This window comes from Octopus bimaculoides, chromosome 23 (genome assembly GCF_046866305.1).
Source record: "Octopus bimaculoides isolate indiv1 chromosome 23, ASM4686630v1, whole genome shotgun sequence".
NCBI lineage: Eukaryota > Metazoa > Mollusca > Cephalopoda > Octopoda > Octopodidae > Octopus > Octopus bimaculoides.
The window spans coordinates 18,246,823-18,265,223 of NC_142950.1; the positions used below are offsets into that span (position 1 = coordinate 18,246,823).

At 37.6% G+C, this 18,401-nt stretch overlaps 1 protein-coding gene across 6 annotated transcripts in view; it reads right to left on the minus strand.

Annotated features, from left to right (window-relative positions):
• The window catches only part of LOC106870770 (inactive phospholipase C-like protein 1), a 191,682-nt gene that overhangs the window by 12,800 nt on the left and 160,481 nt on the right, over window positions 1-18,401 (minus strand). For all 6 annotated transcript variants that reach the window (XM_089340302.1, XM_089340304.1, XM_089340300.1 and 3 more), the window contains 5 exons: window positions 15,848-15,945; window positions 11,213-11,311; window positions 2,679-2,861; window positions 1,567-1,644; window positions 1,028-1,081 (listed from right to left, as the gene is read on the minus strand). In XM_089340302.1, coding sequence (XP_089196428.1) covers window positions 1,028-1,081; window positions 1,567-1,644; window positions 2,679-2,861; window positions 11,213-11,311; window positions 15,848-15,945 — 512 coding nt within the window. The remainder of the gene's footprint in view (window positions 1-1,027; window positions 1,082-1,566; window positions 1,645-2,678; window positions 2,862-11,212; window positions 11,312-15,847; window positions 15,946-18,401) is intronic.

Sequence of the window (18,401 nt, forward strand, 5' to 3'; positions counted from 1 at the left end):
ATGATGATGTAGCAGTATAATGGTGGGGGTCGGAACTGAGAGTAGGAAAGGGAGATAACTATGCTGAACTGTGAAACTTGTGTTAGCATGTAACTTGTGTTCATAGTTAAAGCAGTGATAGTGTTGGTGGGTCAGGTTTTCATAGTTCAACTGTATGTAAATGGGAGTAGATGAATAAATAAGTTAGTAGCAGAGTTCTACTGTGTAGTAGCAGTAGAGTTCACGTGTGTTGTTGTGTTTAGGCTGTTGTTGTTTAGCCTCTGGTTAGCCCTGATTGAACAGCCCTATAATAGAATCAAGGGCATTCTAAACTAAATTATCTAATTATGTTTTCTCTTTTTCTTTTTTAACCCTTAAACTTCAAAACTAAATTTCATTGTTATTCCAGCAATGGGTGTTAAATATTTACCAAAAAAATTTTCTGCAAGTCACATTGTCTCAATTGAGATATCTCAACAAAAAATAGCTTCAAACATAACATTGCTCAACAAAAGATAGACTGGTATAGAAAACTGCTTTCTGCAGTGAAGGTTAGTGAAATTTTGAGTGGATATATCTAATTTCTGCAGTAAAAGCATAAATGAGCTATGATCAGCTTTTAAAATCTCTAGCGCTTCATATATATATATACAATGAAGAGTAGTGAAATTTGGAGTGGATATATCTGATTTCAGCAGTAAAATGGTTGAAAACAATAAGATGTCATTTGAAAGAAATTTAGTAACTCTTTGTAGCTGGCACCCTCAGATCACTCTTGACAGTTTGAGATGCAGTGGTAGTGGTGTCTTGAGGTGTTGCTGAAATGTCCAGGTGTTGGTGTCTTTTGTTTTACTTGTTTGTGGCTAGTTATACATACAGCTGCATTAATGTTCTAGAAGCCATCCCAGTGTGCTGTTGATCTATCAATTTGTCTAGGTGTTTATAGGTGACTCAACATACACTTTCAAACATTGTATGTTGAGTTGCCATTCCTAAACTATCACTAGGGACCAAGACATAAGATGATAATTGTTTCTTTTATATTTACCTTTAAGATAATTCCATCAGCATTTTCGATCAAGGTCTTACAGTTAGCCACCAACTGGAACACAGAAAAAGACATACAACAGTGCAGTGCAAGAATTATAAGTTACACCAATGAAAGACATCCTCACTCTCATCATTGTCATTATCATAACCACCACCACCGCCGCTGCCAACGCCACCGCCACCACCTTGATTATCATCATTGTATCGTCAGTTTCTTCTGTTTTCTGCCTCTCAAATCAATTCAGTCTTTGGTCAGTTTTAACAACTGAAGACAGCAACGACAAAAATACTTGGGATGAGAACGGCAATAATGACAATCATGATTACGACGATGATGACAATTACAATGGTGACAATGATGATACTTATGATGATGATGATGATACTGATTGTGATAAATTATAATGGTGTTGATATTGATGAGGATGATGCTAGAAATGATAGCAATAATGATGATAATGGTGGTGGTAGGAGTAATATTGATGATGATGCTGGTGGGAGGAAAGGAAAACTTAAAAAATGTAAACAGTTACTCACTTCATTAAAAGAGATCATAGCTTTTTTCACTAAATCTGGCAACATAAACTGTGACCCTCGGTACTCCAGATGGGGGTACTGAAACAAAATGGAGACAAAAATTACAACAACTAATAGGGGTGGTACAAAGGAACATTTAGACACTAGTATACTCCAGGTAAGAATACTGAGTGAGGAAATTAAAATTACTACAAAACACAAAGGATAAGAGAATAGATGACACCCCCATAGAATGTTCGAGTAGTGACTGATGATGCTGTCCTCAAAGGAGAGACCAGTCCTGAATGCTTGTGACAGAGTCGACTCTGCATAAAGGTACCCACGGACCTGGTGACAGTCCAACCTTTTAGCATTCAGATTACTCGGTCAAAAGCAATGTTTATTTATCCACATGGGTTTGAATTAATCATGCATAATCCCATAGCTTTGAGATATTGAGGATGTGATTGTCTATATTTAGACTGACATTGTAGGGTTAGTGTGAGAGGCTGGCTCTGGCTAGTTTTAACATAAAACAGATTGAATATTTGGGCCTGATATGACTGGTTTAAAAGTTAAAGGGTTAAATCTATCACCCAAGAACTCAGACTGCAAAAACCCTGAACAAATACCATGAGGCACCTCATCCAATGCTTTTACATCTCACAAATCCATTGTCTTGAATGATTGGCATTTCATTTTATTGATTGTTAAAGGATGAAAGGTGAAGTTGACCTCGGCAGGATTTGAACTCAGAACACAAAGAACCAGAACAAATACTAGGTTGAGGAAAAAGTTTGTGTACTGTGTCAAGCATTATTTTTAACATAGCATTGTTTTAAAAATAATGCTATGTTAAAATAATGCATAACATGGCACACAAATGTTTTCCTCATCCTAATACCTTAAGTCATTTTGTCCTATCCACTAACAATTCTTTCAATCTGCTCCAGGTCCTGTGCAATGAGAGCCAACTGGAACAATGTGGTTGTGAAATAAAACTGCTTCAACACATAGCCATACATGTAGGACCCTAAATCAACTCCTGTCCCATCCACTGCTGTCATTGATTACTTAAAAAAAAACAAAAAAAAAAAAACCAACAAAGAACAGGCTATCCAAAGAATACTTACCATTCCTTTAAGAAACATACTAAACTGGTCCCCACTGGTGTTGATGACACGCGATGCCAGAAGGCGAACACCTTGCTTAATGTTAGCAATTGGTTGTAAACCACAGATGTCTTTGAAAGACATCAGGGCATTGTGGACACTATCTCTTAGCTCAAGTCCTTCTTTCAAGGGACCCACAGCACTCTGAAATAATTGATTAGAAAGTGAGTTTAATCTTCACAGAAAAACGAAAAAAAAAACATTTGAATTTTTCAAGCCAATATCTTGTGTAACATAAACTAATCCTCCATCTTGTTTTCAATTCAAAGAAGCAGTATGTCTATTTTCTAGTTTCTTTTACTTGTTGCAATCATACTGGGGCACTACCTTTAAAGGGTTCTGGTTGGAGAGATCAACTCCAGTACTTGTTTTCACTCTGGTACTTTAACTAATGGTCTCTTTTGCCAAATTGCTTTGTTACAGGGGCATAAACAAACCAACATTGGTTGTCAAACAATGTGGTGGGGGACAGACACAAACACACACAGATTATGCATACCAAATTCACAAAACGGTAACACTCGCCTAAGGTACCATGCTTTAGGACTGAACCTGAAATCACATGGTAACATACACATGCTTGCACCTAGTATAGGTGTACAAATTTAAACTTTATCTACAGCAAAGAATTCCTTCAAGACTATTTCCTCAGCTGTGAGATGTGTAGGGTTTAGGATCTCTCATGAGCCAAAGACTTCATAAAGCCAAAGATTAATCTAGTTTCCATAGCATATAAGATTATAACACTTGTCCCACTCACTGAATGAGATGCTAGTCCATTGCAGGGTTAACTTCTCAGCTATTACTGGAACTCATTTACAGCTGAGTGGGACTGGAGCAAAGTGAAATGAAGTGCTTTTCTCAAGAATACAATGTATCGTTTGGTCCAGGAACCAAAACCATGATCATAAGATTGTGAGTTCAACAATCTAACCACTAGGTCATGCACCTTCACTTATGTAGAGTTTACATTTGGACTATGCATTCACCAAGGAATTAGTAAAAATTACAATGAATGTTCAACCCAACACAATACTCCTACTCATCTACCAACCCACATTGACTCAAGGTACATTTATGCTAAACAATATATTACGCATTATAAACAATATTAATTGGTCGGCATTTCTAATTAAAACATTGCTTGAATTGATTGAAAAACAAATCATGGAAAACATTGTGTTTGTTGCATTGGCAATAAATTCAGGAGCAGGTAATTCAATGGATCAAAGAACGACAGAGATTCACACACATATAACTATGTAGGTAGGGTAAAATCTAAATTGTGTCCCCTTGAAGCACATCTGCTTATTCTGGTATTACAATCCAGTATGTAGTTGTTGTAGTTATATGAGGTACGCATTAGAGTTAGAAATTCTGGAAATATTGTTTGCAGAGTTACTATATAACGAAACAGGAAGTTGGAAAAATGTTTTGGTATTAATGCCACAAAATTTTTCCAACTTCCTGTTTTATTAAACACACACACATATGTAAATGCAACATATCAGGTATTGAAGCTATCCTTATCAAAATAAAGCTTAGATGGACAGGTCATCTCTCATGCATGAGTGATATCGGAATCCTGAAGCAGTTCCTCTTTGGTCAATTTCCAACAGAAAGATCAACTGGAAGGCCACTCTTATGCTTCAAAGACAAACTAAAAGACAATCTGAAGTGATAGAACATTCCCTTTTCTGCCAAGGAAAACAAGGCATCACAACACAAACCCTGACACCAGTCCTGCTTCTTCTCAGTTCAAAGATTTGAGTGAAGTCGACTCCAACATAAGGACTGTAAAAGTTTGATAGTTGTAATAGAGACATTAGTCTCTCTCTATCACCTTTCAACAGCATTATAAATTAAGGAACAGTAGAACAATTTAACAACATAATAAAAATAAGTTTTATTTTTTGATGATGCTTGGTGATATAAATCCTGTGTCACTCAGCTTAGCAGCCGCTGATTAATTTGTAATTGGTATTGGAAGATTAAGAGCTTCCTTGATGCCTGCCAGAGAAGCAAGTAGCTATCACCATCGAAGGCATCGTGGTGAAGAGTGCTTCGTTGAGGAGCGAGGGTTGTCACGTCGAAGGTCTCTCGCTCAACTGTCTAAGAAAGTGAAACCCACTCTTTAAGTACTAGTTTTACTATGCATGCGCAATCGAGGGGCTTCCGGTGGTGAAGTCCCTTGTGCATGCGCAGAATAGTACTTCCTCAATGGCGGCTATAATTTCGCGCCACTACAGGACCAACTTCATGCAAGCATGAAGGCACACTGGCAAAATGCCACTCCTATAAATGCAAACCATATCTACCGTGGTTTTGCGGCCTGGAGCAAAGTAGGCCTTGCTGTCCACACAAGAAAACATGTAAATTGTCCACAAGCACTCGAGCAAACAGAGTCCTTAACTTGATCCATTTGCCAAGAGATTTGCAGGCCTCAAGAGACACATGAGTGTCCATAAATCACATTTACTGCTTTCTACTACTGAACCCTAATTTGTCACTTGTGACAAGAAAATCCAGTGTGTGTGTGTGTGTGTGTGTGTGCGTGCGTGTGTGTGTGTATCCAACCCACTAAGGGGTAATATCTATCCAATATACTGCTGGAAGAATACCCAATTATTATTACACTAGTGTTTTTCCTTCGTATTACCAAGTGCAATAAATGGGTGTGGGTAAGAAGATATTTTACCAATAATTTATATAGCAATAAGAAAATGGTGGGAAATAGGTGGTATTCATCAACTTGCAGACATTGTATTGTGTCAATTTACAATGCCTGCAAGTTGATGAATACCACCTATTCCCCTCCATTTTCTTATTGCTATATATATATATATATATATATATATATATACACACATACTGTATATGGAAATATATATATATATATATATATATATATATACACACACATACATATACACACATACTGTATATGGAAATATATATATATATATATATATATATATAATCATTGTTTAACGTCCATCTCCTATGCATGCATGGGTAGGATGGTTGACAGAAGCTGGTCAGATAGAAAAACTACCATAGGTTATTGTGTCTGTTTTGACAGGGATTTTCCAGCTGGATTCCCTTCCTTAACACCAACCACTCTGCAGAGTGAACTCAGTGTTTTTTTATGTGGCACTAGCACAGGTGAGGTTAGTTCTGGCATAATTTCTACAGCTAGATGCACTTCCAAACACCAACCATGTTACATTGAAGACTGGATGCTTTTAAAGTGGCACCAGCACTAGCAGGGTAACCAAGTAGCTCACAAGACAAGAAATTATGAGAGGAGCAGAACTTATATCAGAGGACGAAACACTAGAGTGTGACAAAGAGACAGAAGCAGGTGTCTTGCCACAACAGAGGGGGGGGGGGTATTAGAGGAGGTAATCCAGCATCAGATGATGAAATGTTAGAGTGTAACAGAGAAATAGAGAGGCAGAAATAGGTGTCTTACTATAAGAAGAGGTACATGGGGGAGAGAGAGAGGGGGGAGAGGGAGAGGGGGGGGAGAGAGAGAGAGAGAGAGGGGGGGGGATCAGAAACAAGTATGCTGATGTAAAGGAGATACTTGGTTACTTAGAGGAAAATCAAGAGAAGGAGAGAGAAAGAGAGTGACCAAGGGAAAGAGACAGAGAGTAGGAAACAGCAAAAGTGTAAGAGAAAGTAGAAGAGAGATGGTGTAGTGTTAGGGTTTACTCACAAGTAACAAGAATATGAGCATAGAACCTAGGTAGAAAAATAGGGGTCGGGGGGAACAGCGATGCAGTGAGGGCAAGAAAGGGGATTGGAAAACAGTCATAGTTTATGAAAAGAAAATGTGAGGAAGTGAAAGATGCAGTTCGAAGAGGAGTTGTAGTTTGGTTTCTTAGGGGAGAGTGGGTGAAAAGTGTGTTGTTACAAATGGGTGGGACACAACTCTTCTAGCACTCAGTTTCATAGATGGGTCTTCTCTAGAACCTCATATTGCCAAACATCTTGGTCCACAGTCATTTCCTCCATCAGCTCCAACATCCTAAGATTGGTCCTCACCACTTCATCCTATGTCTCCTTCTTCCATAGGAACCATCAACTTTCAATCACAAGCACTTCTGTATACAGCTGTCTTCACTTGCATGCATCACATGTCCAAACCAACACATTCTCCTCTCCTGCATACCACATTTAATCCCTCTTATGCCTAACTTTTCTCACAATTGTGCTTTGTTGATCATGCACACTGATGCTGCAAATCCAATGGAGAATACTACCATGTAACATAGCCATTCTCACACAAGCATCATACAATCTACCTTTCACTCTGAGAGAGAGTCCTTTTGCTGCCAACAGAGGTAGTAGTTCTCTGAACTTCCTCTATCTTATTCTAAAAACAACACTTTCAGAGCATTCACCACCTTTACTACTTTGGTCACCTAAATAGCAAAAACTAGCTACTACCTCAAGAGAGTTTCCTGGGCATTATTGCTTCTGCCCATCTGCCACACAGGAAAATTACCTTATCTGATAACCTACCCATGATTCCACTGCATCTCTTGTGTCTACAGCTTACACTTGGTGCAGCAAATGGAATTACATTCCACTCCTTTCCTACATATTGAGCAGGACCATTTACCAGCCAGAATGAAAGTCTTTTCTCATCTCTCACTAACAACAACTTTAGTCTTAGCTAAGTTAACTGTAAGGCCCTTTGATTCTAGGTTTTGCTTCCAAACCTGGAACTTCTTCAATTCTGCTTCAGACACTGCAATAAGAGCAAGATCATCAGCATACAGTAGTTCCCATGGGCATCCAGTTTTGAATTCATCTGTTATGGACTGGAGAACTATGATGAATAAGAGTGAAGTAAGAACTGATCCCTGGCGTACTCCAACTGGTATGTTAAATTCATCACTGTATTCAAGGCCAACTCTCACCTTACTGACAGAATCACTGTACATGGCTTGAACTACTCTAACAAGCCACTCCTCCACTCCTAGCTTACTTAGAGACCATCAAATAAGAGAGCGGGGAATCCTGTTGAAAGCTTTCTCCAGTTCAACAAAGGCTAAGTACAATGGCTTACTTTTGGCCAAATTTATTGCAACTGTCTCACTATGAAGATGGCATCTGTGATACTTCTCTCTGGAACAAAACCAAACTGCATCTCATCTAGTTTAATTCTATTCCTAAATAGTTGAGATATAACTCTCTCTGTAATTTTCATGATCTGATTCAGCAGTTTGATACATCTGTAGTTGTTTCTATCTAAGGCATCACCTTTACCTTTATAGCAGCTGACTCTATATACTGCTACACCAGTCTTTGGGGATGACACTTTCCTGAATAACATGATTAACTATGCAAGTGACTAGGCTGATATTCTAATCATCTTGGTAGTCCATATCTGATAGTCCAGAGGCTTTCCTAGTCTTCAATTTCTTAATTGCCTTATCTATATCAACTCTGATGGCTGGTTCTTCAATTGGTTCAATATTTGAAAGACTCTCCTTCTCCACATTTAACAACCTTTCATAATGACATCTCCTCGCATCTTTCTTCTCTGAGTCACTAAGCACAAGCATACCATTATCTATTTGCACACATTTCTAACCTACCACATCTCTATACCCTCTAATACACTGCTTTGCATTCCTGAACATCACATGCCTTTGATCTTCAAGCTGCCTAACATAGCATATGAAACAAATCATACTGTTCTATTGTATTGTACTTACTAACATAAAACAGGAGAAATTGTACTAATCTAAGCTACATAATATATGAGAAAATGGCTGGCAAGAATGCTGTACAGGAGAGAAACATTAATTGGCATTACATGAAAATAAACTAAGACAAAGATTAAAAACTTAAGTTTCTCATTTTCACTTCCAGCAATAAGAAAGTGTTTATCTTGATATATAAAACAGAGTTGCTGATCTTGATGTATGAGGGATCAAAAGATTCAGTAATCTTTCAGCTACCAAATAAAGTATGTTTTTTGTACAACTCTTTTTTACTACAAAAATAACCTCAAAATCAAAGTTGGGTCACACAAGTTTGAGGTCTTTAGCTAAGGGAGGCAACTCTACCTGAACAATGAGACAGTGGGACACTACTTGATTTAACAACAAATGTAAACACACACATATTAGGTGCAAGAATGTGTGGTTGAGAAGTTTGCTTCCTAACCACATGGTTTCACGTTCAGTCCCTCTGCATGGTACCTTGGGCAAGTGTTTTCTACTGTAGTCCTAGGCCAACCACAGACTTGTGACTGAATTTGGTAGATGGAAACTACAGTGTTGTTCATCAGAAAATGACCAAAAACATGTTTATAAAGAAGAGTTGTTTGCTTCATACTCCTCATATGCCAATTCTGCCCTTAAGAAAGGAAGAAATAATACAATGTAGCTGTAGGTCATAATACCTGGGCAATGTCGGGGTGCATTGCTAGTATATATGTGTGTGGATATATATATACTCTATTTGGTAATTAATCGATATTAATATATGATTTTTACCCTATGTTAATATATATATATATATATATATATATATATAAACAATTTAACTGAACCAATTAAACTAAAGGATCACACAAACCTACATAACTGCAGAGGAGAAGAAAATGCCGGGACACAAGCCTATGAAAGATAGGTTAACTCTCGCCTTTTGTGCCAATGTGAGTGGAGACTTGAAGATTAAGCTGCTCTTTATCTACTGTCCTGAAAACCCACAAACGTTCAAGCTGCAGGTCATGTGGAGGGTAAACGTTAAGGCCTGGGTCACCAGGCAATTCTTCACTGAGTGGATCAACCTTGTCTTCAAACCAGCAGGGAAAAAGTACCTTTTGGAGAACAACCTTTTTCTCAAGGGCCCTCCATGTCCTCAAAAATGCTCCTGCTTACCCTCCTAATCTCAAAGATAATATTCTGGATGAATCTAAATTCATAAAAGTTCTGTCCCTTTTATGTAACACCACTCCTAACTTGCAGCCCATGAACCAATAGGTGATTTCTAATTTTAAGAAATTGTACACCAAACACCTGTTTTGTCGGTGCTTTGAAGTACAAATCTAACCCTTTGTGAGTTTTGGAAGGAGCACTATAACATTGTTAACTGCCTGAAAAAAGAATCATTGATATGGCCCGGTAGGGTGTAACCAAGAGAACGCTGAACCCTGCATAGTGGAAGCTGTGGCTTGACTGTGTATATGAAAGAGACTGTGAAGGGTTTGAGTCTGAGACACCTGTAGTTAAGGAGATAGAGTCTCTTAGCAAGTCCATGGGCCTTGAGATTGATGATGAGGACATTAACAATCTCGTTGAGGAACTCTCAGAGGAGCTGACAACAGATGAACTCTTGCAGCTTCAGGAGCAGTAGCATTTGGATGCGGTGGAAGAGATTAGTTCCCTGGAAGAGGACATTGCAGCAGAGAAGGCTATCTCTACAAGCGGCATAAAAGCAGTGTTGGCAAAGTGGCAGTATGTTTCTGAATTTGTAGATAAAAGTCATCCTGAAAAGGTACCTACACATCATGCAGCTGCTTTATTTAATGACAATGCTCTGGTGCATTTTTGTAACAGTTTAAAAGGTAGGAAAAAGCACACTTCTCTTAATATGTTTCTAATGAAATGACTTCCAAGTGTGAAAAGTGAAGAAAGTGTGTTCAAAAAGGCCAAATTAAGCTAAGTGAGAGAGAAAATGCCAGAAATTGTTCTTCCTGAAGTTTTAATGGAAGGAGATCCTCCTTTCAAACAATAATCTGCCTCCTCCTCCCTACTCCATCATCTCCCTTGCACATAAATCATCCCATCTTTAAGGTGATTAAATCAATAAAACCAATTTACATATTTCTTTTGCATTCTCTTTTACTATGATTTTATGATTGTCATTTTCCTTGTAACTGCAGCTTTTCTGTTTGGGTGGTTTTTGAGAACTGGGACGGATTAATTATATTTTAATTAATTTCAATGGGGAAAAATGATTTACAAAACAAGCTTGGTCATGGAACAAATTAAACTTGTACTGCGAAGTATCACTGCATATGTGTTTATACATATATATGTACATTATGTGTTTGGACATATATTTTTTTATTTGTTTAAGTCTTTTGCCAAATCACTAAGTTACGGGGATGTAAACACACCAACATCAGTTGTCAAGCGATGGTGGAGGGAGAAACACAGACACACAAACATATACATATATATATATATATATATATATATATATATATATATATATATATACACGGCAGGCTTCTTTCAGTTTCCGTCTGCCATATCCATTCACAAGGCTTTGGTTGGCCTGAACCCAGAACCATGTGGCTGGGAAACAAGCTTCTTACCATATAGCCATACCTGCACCTATACATACCTATATATATATATATATATATATATATATATATATATATATATATGCATGCATGCATGTGTGTACATATATATATTTATACATGTATGATGACTGATGCTATTAAAATAATGTCTCACCTTGAAAGTCTCATCTATACACTTGATCCCTGTATTCTTCACTGATATCGACTCCTGTTTATGGGTTCGACTTGATTTGAGGCCACGCTTGCTCCCTTTCTGTGAAAACACAATATTCAAGCTTTAATAAAAGCATTCATTTTAGTGGTAAAATCAAAGATAAAAAAATTTTTCACAATTAGTCAATAAAGTTAAAATAAGGTAAGAAAATAGAAATTTTAGTAAAAAGAAAACCTTTTTTTGATTAGATACTGAAAAGAATAAATAAGTCCATTGATATACATTTCTATGTATTGATTAAACCTAAATTTAATATCTATTTATGCTAGTTTTTAGTAGAGCTGTTGTATTGGACTACTGCTTCGGAGCTATTTTTAGGACTCACTATGGCTTGTTGAATATTATTTAACACTATGTGCATCCAATCATACAGCAGTGCTTGGAAGGAAGGTGTGATTATCGCATTGACTATGACAGAGAAAGGTGAGCAGAGAATCTGCATCAAATTTTGCCAAAAGCTTGGCAATACTTGCCAGGGACCGATGCAAAGTCTTCATCATTCTCGACACAAATAAAGGAGATTTTGCACCAATGAAACCCGAGTGTCTTTTTGGTCAGCTGAAAGCAATTTTGGCACAAACTTGGCAGACACGCGTCACATATCCAAATCTTCAGTGATAATGGACTGAACTGAACTGTAACTAATCTGCACATCCCCTGATAACTCTCAGATGATGATTCCAGGATTTCCCCTCACAGCTGCAATGTTTTTCTCAGTTCTGCTGGTTGTGTGTCTCCCAGAACATTCATCAATATCGACATTTTATCGACCATCTTGGAAATGTCTGAACCACTCATACACTTGTGTGTGGCTCATACACTCCTCTCCATACACTTTCTGCAACGTTGCGTAGGCCTCTGGGCAGTATTGCCATGACAACTTTCTCTGTCATAGTCAATGCAATGATCACACACTACATACCTTCCTTCCAAACACTGCTGTAAACAGCAGAAGTAAGCTAGAATGTTAAAACTTAGTGCACAAGCACAGCAGAGTTCAAGGTCAATCTTAGCCAAGTGGCTTCACTCTTCTTGTTTTAGCTTCAATATTATGGCAATAGTCCAGATACTTATTGATCAGACCTCATATATATATATATATATATATATATATATATATATATATATATATATATATACACACACACACATATATGTATATAGAAGATTTCAGTGACAAGCAAGATGACTAGTAGGACAACTTAGTATTGTATAAGCGTTTGTCACTGAAATCCAATGAAGTACAAATATGCCCCCAACAAAACACCATCATCATACAATCATCACTTTTCAAAAAGTCAAAAAGCGATAGAGTTGTGGCAATGTATGCAGACTTGACTCGTTGGAAGCATACAGTTACATATCTGCATATAAGGTGACAGAGTTCTTATCTTAACATTGCTACCATGTTTTTATGGGCAGGAACTGTTTTTGGTGGAGAATCCTGTGCCTGAGTAGCCTTTTTTAGAACACTGTTCACCTGGATATACTGAGTAGGTGCTAGTAAAGGTGCACTAAAAATTATGTCTTTTCCTTGCTGGTTAGTTTACTGTGGCTATTTAGCAAGAATGAACAAGGAATTGATATAAACGATGATAACAAGTATGCAAGGAATAGGGTTTCTCTTAACCAAGCCTGTTGGAATGTGAGAACCCTTTTAGATTGAGTAGATAGGCTTGAAAGAACACTAAGAAACTGAAAGCTTTTATAGCTTATTGTGGCAAGCTTTTGAACATCAATCTTCATCATATCTTCCCTCAAAGTCAAAAGATGGAAATGAATCTATTAAAGATCGCCCTGGAATAATGAATAAATGGACAGAACACTTTGCAGATCTTTTCTGTAACCCTTACGTTGTAAACATGGATGAGAGAGAGAGTTGCAGTAACACATGAACAATACATCTTCAATTGAAGAAGTAAATCTGGCATTATATAAATTGAGATCAGGTAAAGCCTTTGAATTGGACAGTATTCCAGCTGAAATTCCTAAAGCAGGAGAGGATCATATTTCATCTGAAATTCATAGCCTCATAACTCGTGCCATAGGCATGGATAAATGGCATTCTAATCCCTGTATACAAAGGTAAGGGCCCACAATCAGTGTGTGGTAATTTTAGAGGTATCACTCTTTTGGCACATACCGGGAAGATGCTTTCAAGAATCATGTTAGATCGTCTCATTGATAATGTGTCCACATATGATTCCTGAGGAACAGTGCGGTTTCAGATCTGAGTGAGGAACAATGGACATGATATTTTCTGCAAGGCAGGTTTAGGAAAAATGCTTAGAGGGACAAATGCCACTATATCAAGTCTTCATAGATCTAACTAAGGTATTTGACGTGGTAAACAGGGAGGCACTGTGGATTGCTTTGTGTGTTGCTCAATACATTTTGTACACATCTTTAAGGAACTACATAGAAACATGAAAGCTCAGGTAGTCTTTAATGGTGAGCTATCTCATGAATTTTCAGTGGATAATGGTGTCAAACAGGGAGATATCCCTACCCCTACATTTATCTCTATTTTGCTGTGTTGCTTTGGTATGCCTTCAAGGATCGCAACAAGGGAATCAGAATCAAATTTTGGACATCTGGTCACATTTTTAATCTTACCCAATTTAACTGCAAAGGAAAGATTTTCAGAACACTTGTCAGAGAATTGATTTACACTGATGATACTGATTTGTTGGCACACTCAGAGGAGGATATGCAATATATAATGGACAGATGTTCCACTGCATGTGTACATTTTGGACTCACAATTGGTCTTGGGAAAACCAAAGTAATGTTTACTCTAGTGCCAGGACAAGCATATTTTGAACCAAATATTTTTGCAAATGGAACAAGGTTAGAAGTCATCGACATTTTTGTTTACCTTGGAATCACACTGTCAAGAGATAGTGGTTTTGATGCAGATATACAATTGAATAGAGAAGGGAAGTGTTACATTTGGAAAGCTGGAAAAGTGAGTATAGGTGGATAGAGGTATTTCCTTGCAGACAAAAATCAGTGTCTATAAAATGTGTGTGTCAATTACACTTTTTTATTTGAGTGAGATGTGGATCACTCACAGGCATCATATAAAAATTACTGGAGAAATTTCACCAAAAGTGCCTCAGGCATATCTTGGGAGTCAAGTAGGAATGTTTTATACCAGATACAGAAGTTATGCACATGGCATGTTGTAACTCAATTGAACAACATGTCATCTTGGCTCAAATGAGATGGGCTGGACATGTTATTAGAAGGAAAGATGAGTGATTGTCAATGCATCTTTTTTATGGTTTTGTGACATATGACACAAGTAAGAGGTGGTCAGGGTTCAAGATTATCACCTGCCTGGTCATTTCGGTTTTCATGTGACTTTATATGATTCTGTATCCTACACACAATACATATCCAATATTCACTGTTGATTTCAGTTCCAATCATTCCTTTCTGACAGGCCCTTTTAAGCTCAGACCACCGAATCACCTTTTCCCCATCCAGGCGTTGCAACCACTCCTAACAGCAGCTCTCCACTTGTTCCAATCCAGAGCATCAGTTTCCCATTCACTTTTGTTCATATCTAGTTTCTTCAGGTCTTTTTTCACACAGTTTTTATACTTTTTCCATGGCTTATTTGTTGTCATGTGACCTCCAAAATCTCCAACATTAGAAGACCCCATAGCTCTGTTCATTTCAGTCTCCTGGACTACTGAATCTGGGACATCATTGGTGGCACCACATGCCAAGGATTCATTGAGGGGATCAGATGTTAGCTTGCAATTCTGTAGCTTTCTCAGGACTGTTATTGGGACTGAAGGCAACTAGTATTGTTGAATAGCCTGTTCTTTTTTTTTCTACATCTAGTTTAACATGAGTGTACCATTGTTCTCTGAGAGAATATTTTAATTTCTTTTGTTTGGTATCTCTCTTCCTCTTTGTGTTTTGTTCATGCGTGGGAGTGTGTGTGAATCTCTGTGTGTATATATATATATATATGTGTGTGTGTGTGTGTGTGTGTGTGTGTGTGTTGTACATACATCAGTATATGCACACCTTGTGTATGTACATGCACACTCAAACTTTGTGTGTGTGTGTGTACATACATCAGTATATGCACACTTTGTATATGTACATAATATATACAGCACACTTACACATATATGTACACACACACACACACACACAAAATATATATATGCTTGTGTGTGTACATATACATACACACACACAACAGAACTGTACACAATTCATGAATCTATGATAAAGTGTTGCTTAAGGTGGTGCACAGTGGAACTGAACTCAGAATCACAGGGTTGCAAAAGCAGACTTCTTAATCACACAACAATGCATCCTGTACCTCACCTACATGTTTTTTTTTTACCTTTTTCTTTTTCAGTTTTTATCCATTTCAATGCAACACTTGATGTGTGACAGTATGACCTTACAATGTGACATAAGATAGAGCATACAGGTGGAGGAGGATGGTGTGGGGGAGCAGGCAGGGAGGAACGACAACAAGAAGACATATTTAACTGAAGAAACTAAATATAAGCTGTTTAATTGAAGAAGGAAGATCTTCCTTACCCCACCACCTCGTCTGTTTGTGATTGCAATATGAACAAACAACGTACTTCCAGGTAATTCATCACCGGTAAAAGACAGAAGCCGAATATGGCGGTAACCTTGAAAAAAAGGGGGAAAAAAAATAATCCAAACAATCACAAACATTAAAAAAAATTCACTTATTAAATGTCTTTTATCTTTTACTTGTTTCAGTCATTAGACAATGGCCATGCTTGGGCACTGCCCTGAAGGGTCTAGTCAAACAAATCAACCTCAGTACTTATTTTTAAGTCTGGTACTTACTCTACTCAATTGGTCTCTTTTGCTAAGTTAGAGGGATACAAACAAACCAACATCAGTTGTCATGCAGTAGTGGAGAACAAACTCATACACACATACATATATACACACACATACATATATATACCCATATATAGAAATGCAATTCATATATACATGTACGCATACAGACAAGCACATGCACACACACACATTTTGCAAACAAGTTGCAGATGCAAGAGTTACCAGTCGAAAGCTCCACAATACTAGAAGCTAGCAGGTTTATGGGGTCATCAGGAGAGAATGCGCACTGTCTTGGGGTCTTCCTCTCAATAACATTATTGAGCACAATCCTCCCTGCCCCCACTTGCTAGATCAATCAGTAACTAGGTTTTACTCAAATCCACTCACAAGGTATTGGTTGACCCAGGGCTACAGTAGAAGACATTTGCCCAAGATGCTGTGCAGTGGAACCTGATACCACATGGTTGCAATGTGAGCTTCACACAGACATGCCTGCTCCTATACAAGATGTAACTAAATGTCTCACCATTTAAGTCCAGCACCCTACCATTTCTATTATCAGCAATTCTCTTACATCTATCTTTAAATTTCAATGAATTTTTAAATATATTTTTTGCCTTTTCCTTTTGTATTTTTTTTAACTTCAAGTTTTCAAGTGTTTCCTGAGAGGTGTATTGTCGGTGTTTGATGTGGCCTTCATAATAGCAAGCAGAGCTGAAGTGATCTAAAGTGATTTTTCAAGGAGAATGCTACAAGTGGGTGCATATCAATGAGAAACATTTGTTAGAGATATGAGAAATACTAACAAAATTACAAGTGATCTGCAATGAATAATCAACAAGTTTAAAACTGGTTGAGAAGAAAAAACCTGTATGAAGTGGTTAAGTCTGATTGTCAAAAATTGAGATAAGAGAAATAACATACAGAAAACAAGAAAAAAATTATAAAAAGCACCAATAATTGTTTGTTAAATTGATAAGGGTTACATATTTGTAATGGGAAGAGAAAGGAGAACATAGTTAATTAAAATTACCTAATACATAGCTAGTATTTATATTATTGCTCAAGAGAATGGAAAGTTGACTAGCAAAATATTTTTTTTGCTACTTGTTGGGCCAGGATGGAGCGGTAGTGCCCATGGCCTTCACAGGTTTCCTAAACTGGTGAAGTTGATGTTAATGTTTCTCTCATAAAAAATTCTCTTAAGGTAATATTCTAGCATGGCCACAGTATTAGGGTTGAAACATATAAAAGAATACATAGCTTTTACCTTCTATCTTTTACTTGTTTCAGGTATTACACTGTGGCTATGCTGGGGCACTGCTTTGAAGAATTTTAGTTGATTAAATCCTAGTCTTTATATTTTTTAAGCCTGTTACTTCCACTAAATTACAGGGACACAAACACACCCACATTGGTTGTCAAGCAGTGGTGAGAGACAAACACAGACAGTTTCCATTTACCAAATCCACTCACACGCTTTGGTAAGCCCAAGGCTAAGTAGAAGACACTTGCCCAAGGTGCCATGCAATGGGACTGAACCCAAAACCATGAGATTAGGAAGCAAACTTATCCACAGTCACATCTGTGCCTGCCTATATATATATATATATATATATATATATATATATATATATATAAAGTGTAGTATATTGCCACTTAAGTGTGGCTGACCCCTAGGGGTGGATGTTACTGTTGCTTTTAGCCCCAGGAGGACATCTCCTCCAGCTGGCTTATCGACACAGTAGTGTGTCGATAAGCCAGCTGGAGGAGATGTCCTCCTGGGGTTAAAAGCAACAGTAACATCCACCCCTAGGGGTCAGCCACACTTAAGTGGCAATATACTACACTTTATCGTGCAGTTACTGTTAATACTTCATTTAGAGAATTAACATATATATATATATATATATATATATGGTGGTGGTTGGCTACTCCTTATGCAGAGTCTGACCATTTCTTGTACCTACACCTTAGATTCATCATGGCATCTGATGTGGCTTTTCAATATACTGAAAAGACACCGACATAAATTGCATATCTGATTTGGATCACCAAGAGCTGCAGTTAAGTTCTGATCTTTGTGTAACTTAAAATGTTTTTTGAGGCTGCCATTAGAATTGCAAACCTTACGGCATACATGGCATTGAAAAGTGTGCACAGATATATAGGCAGAACAGTTGATGGAGGTTCATTTTCCATGTGTCCTCAGATGAGTCCAGCAAAAGAAAGGCACAGTCTGTCACAAACTGTGCACAAAAAAAGGTCACTG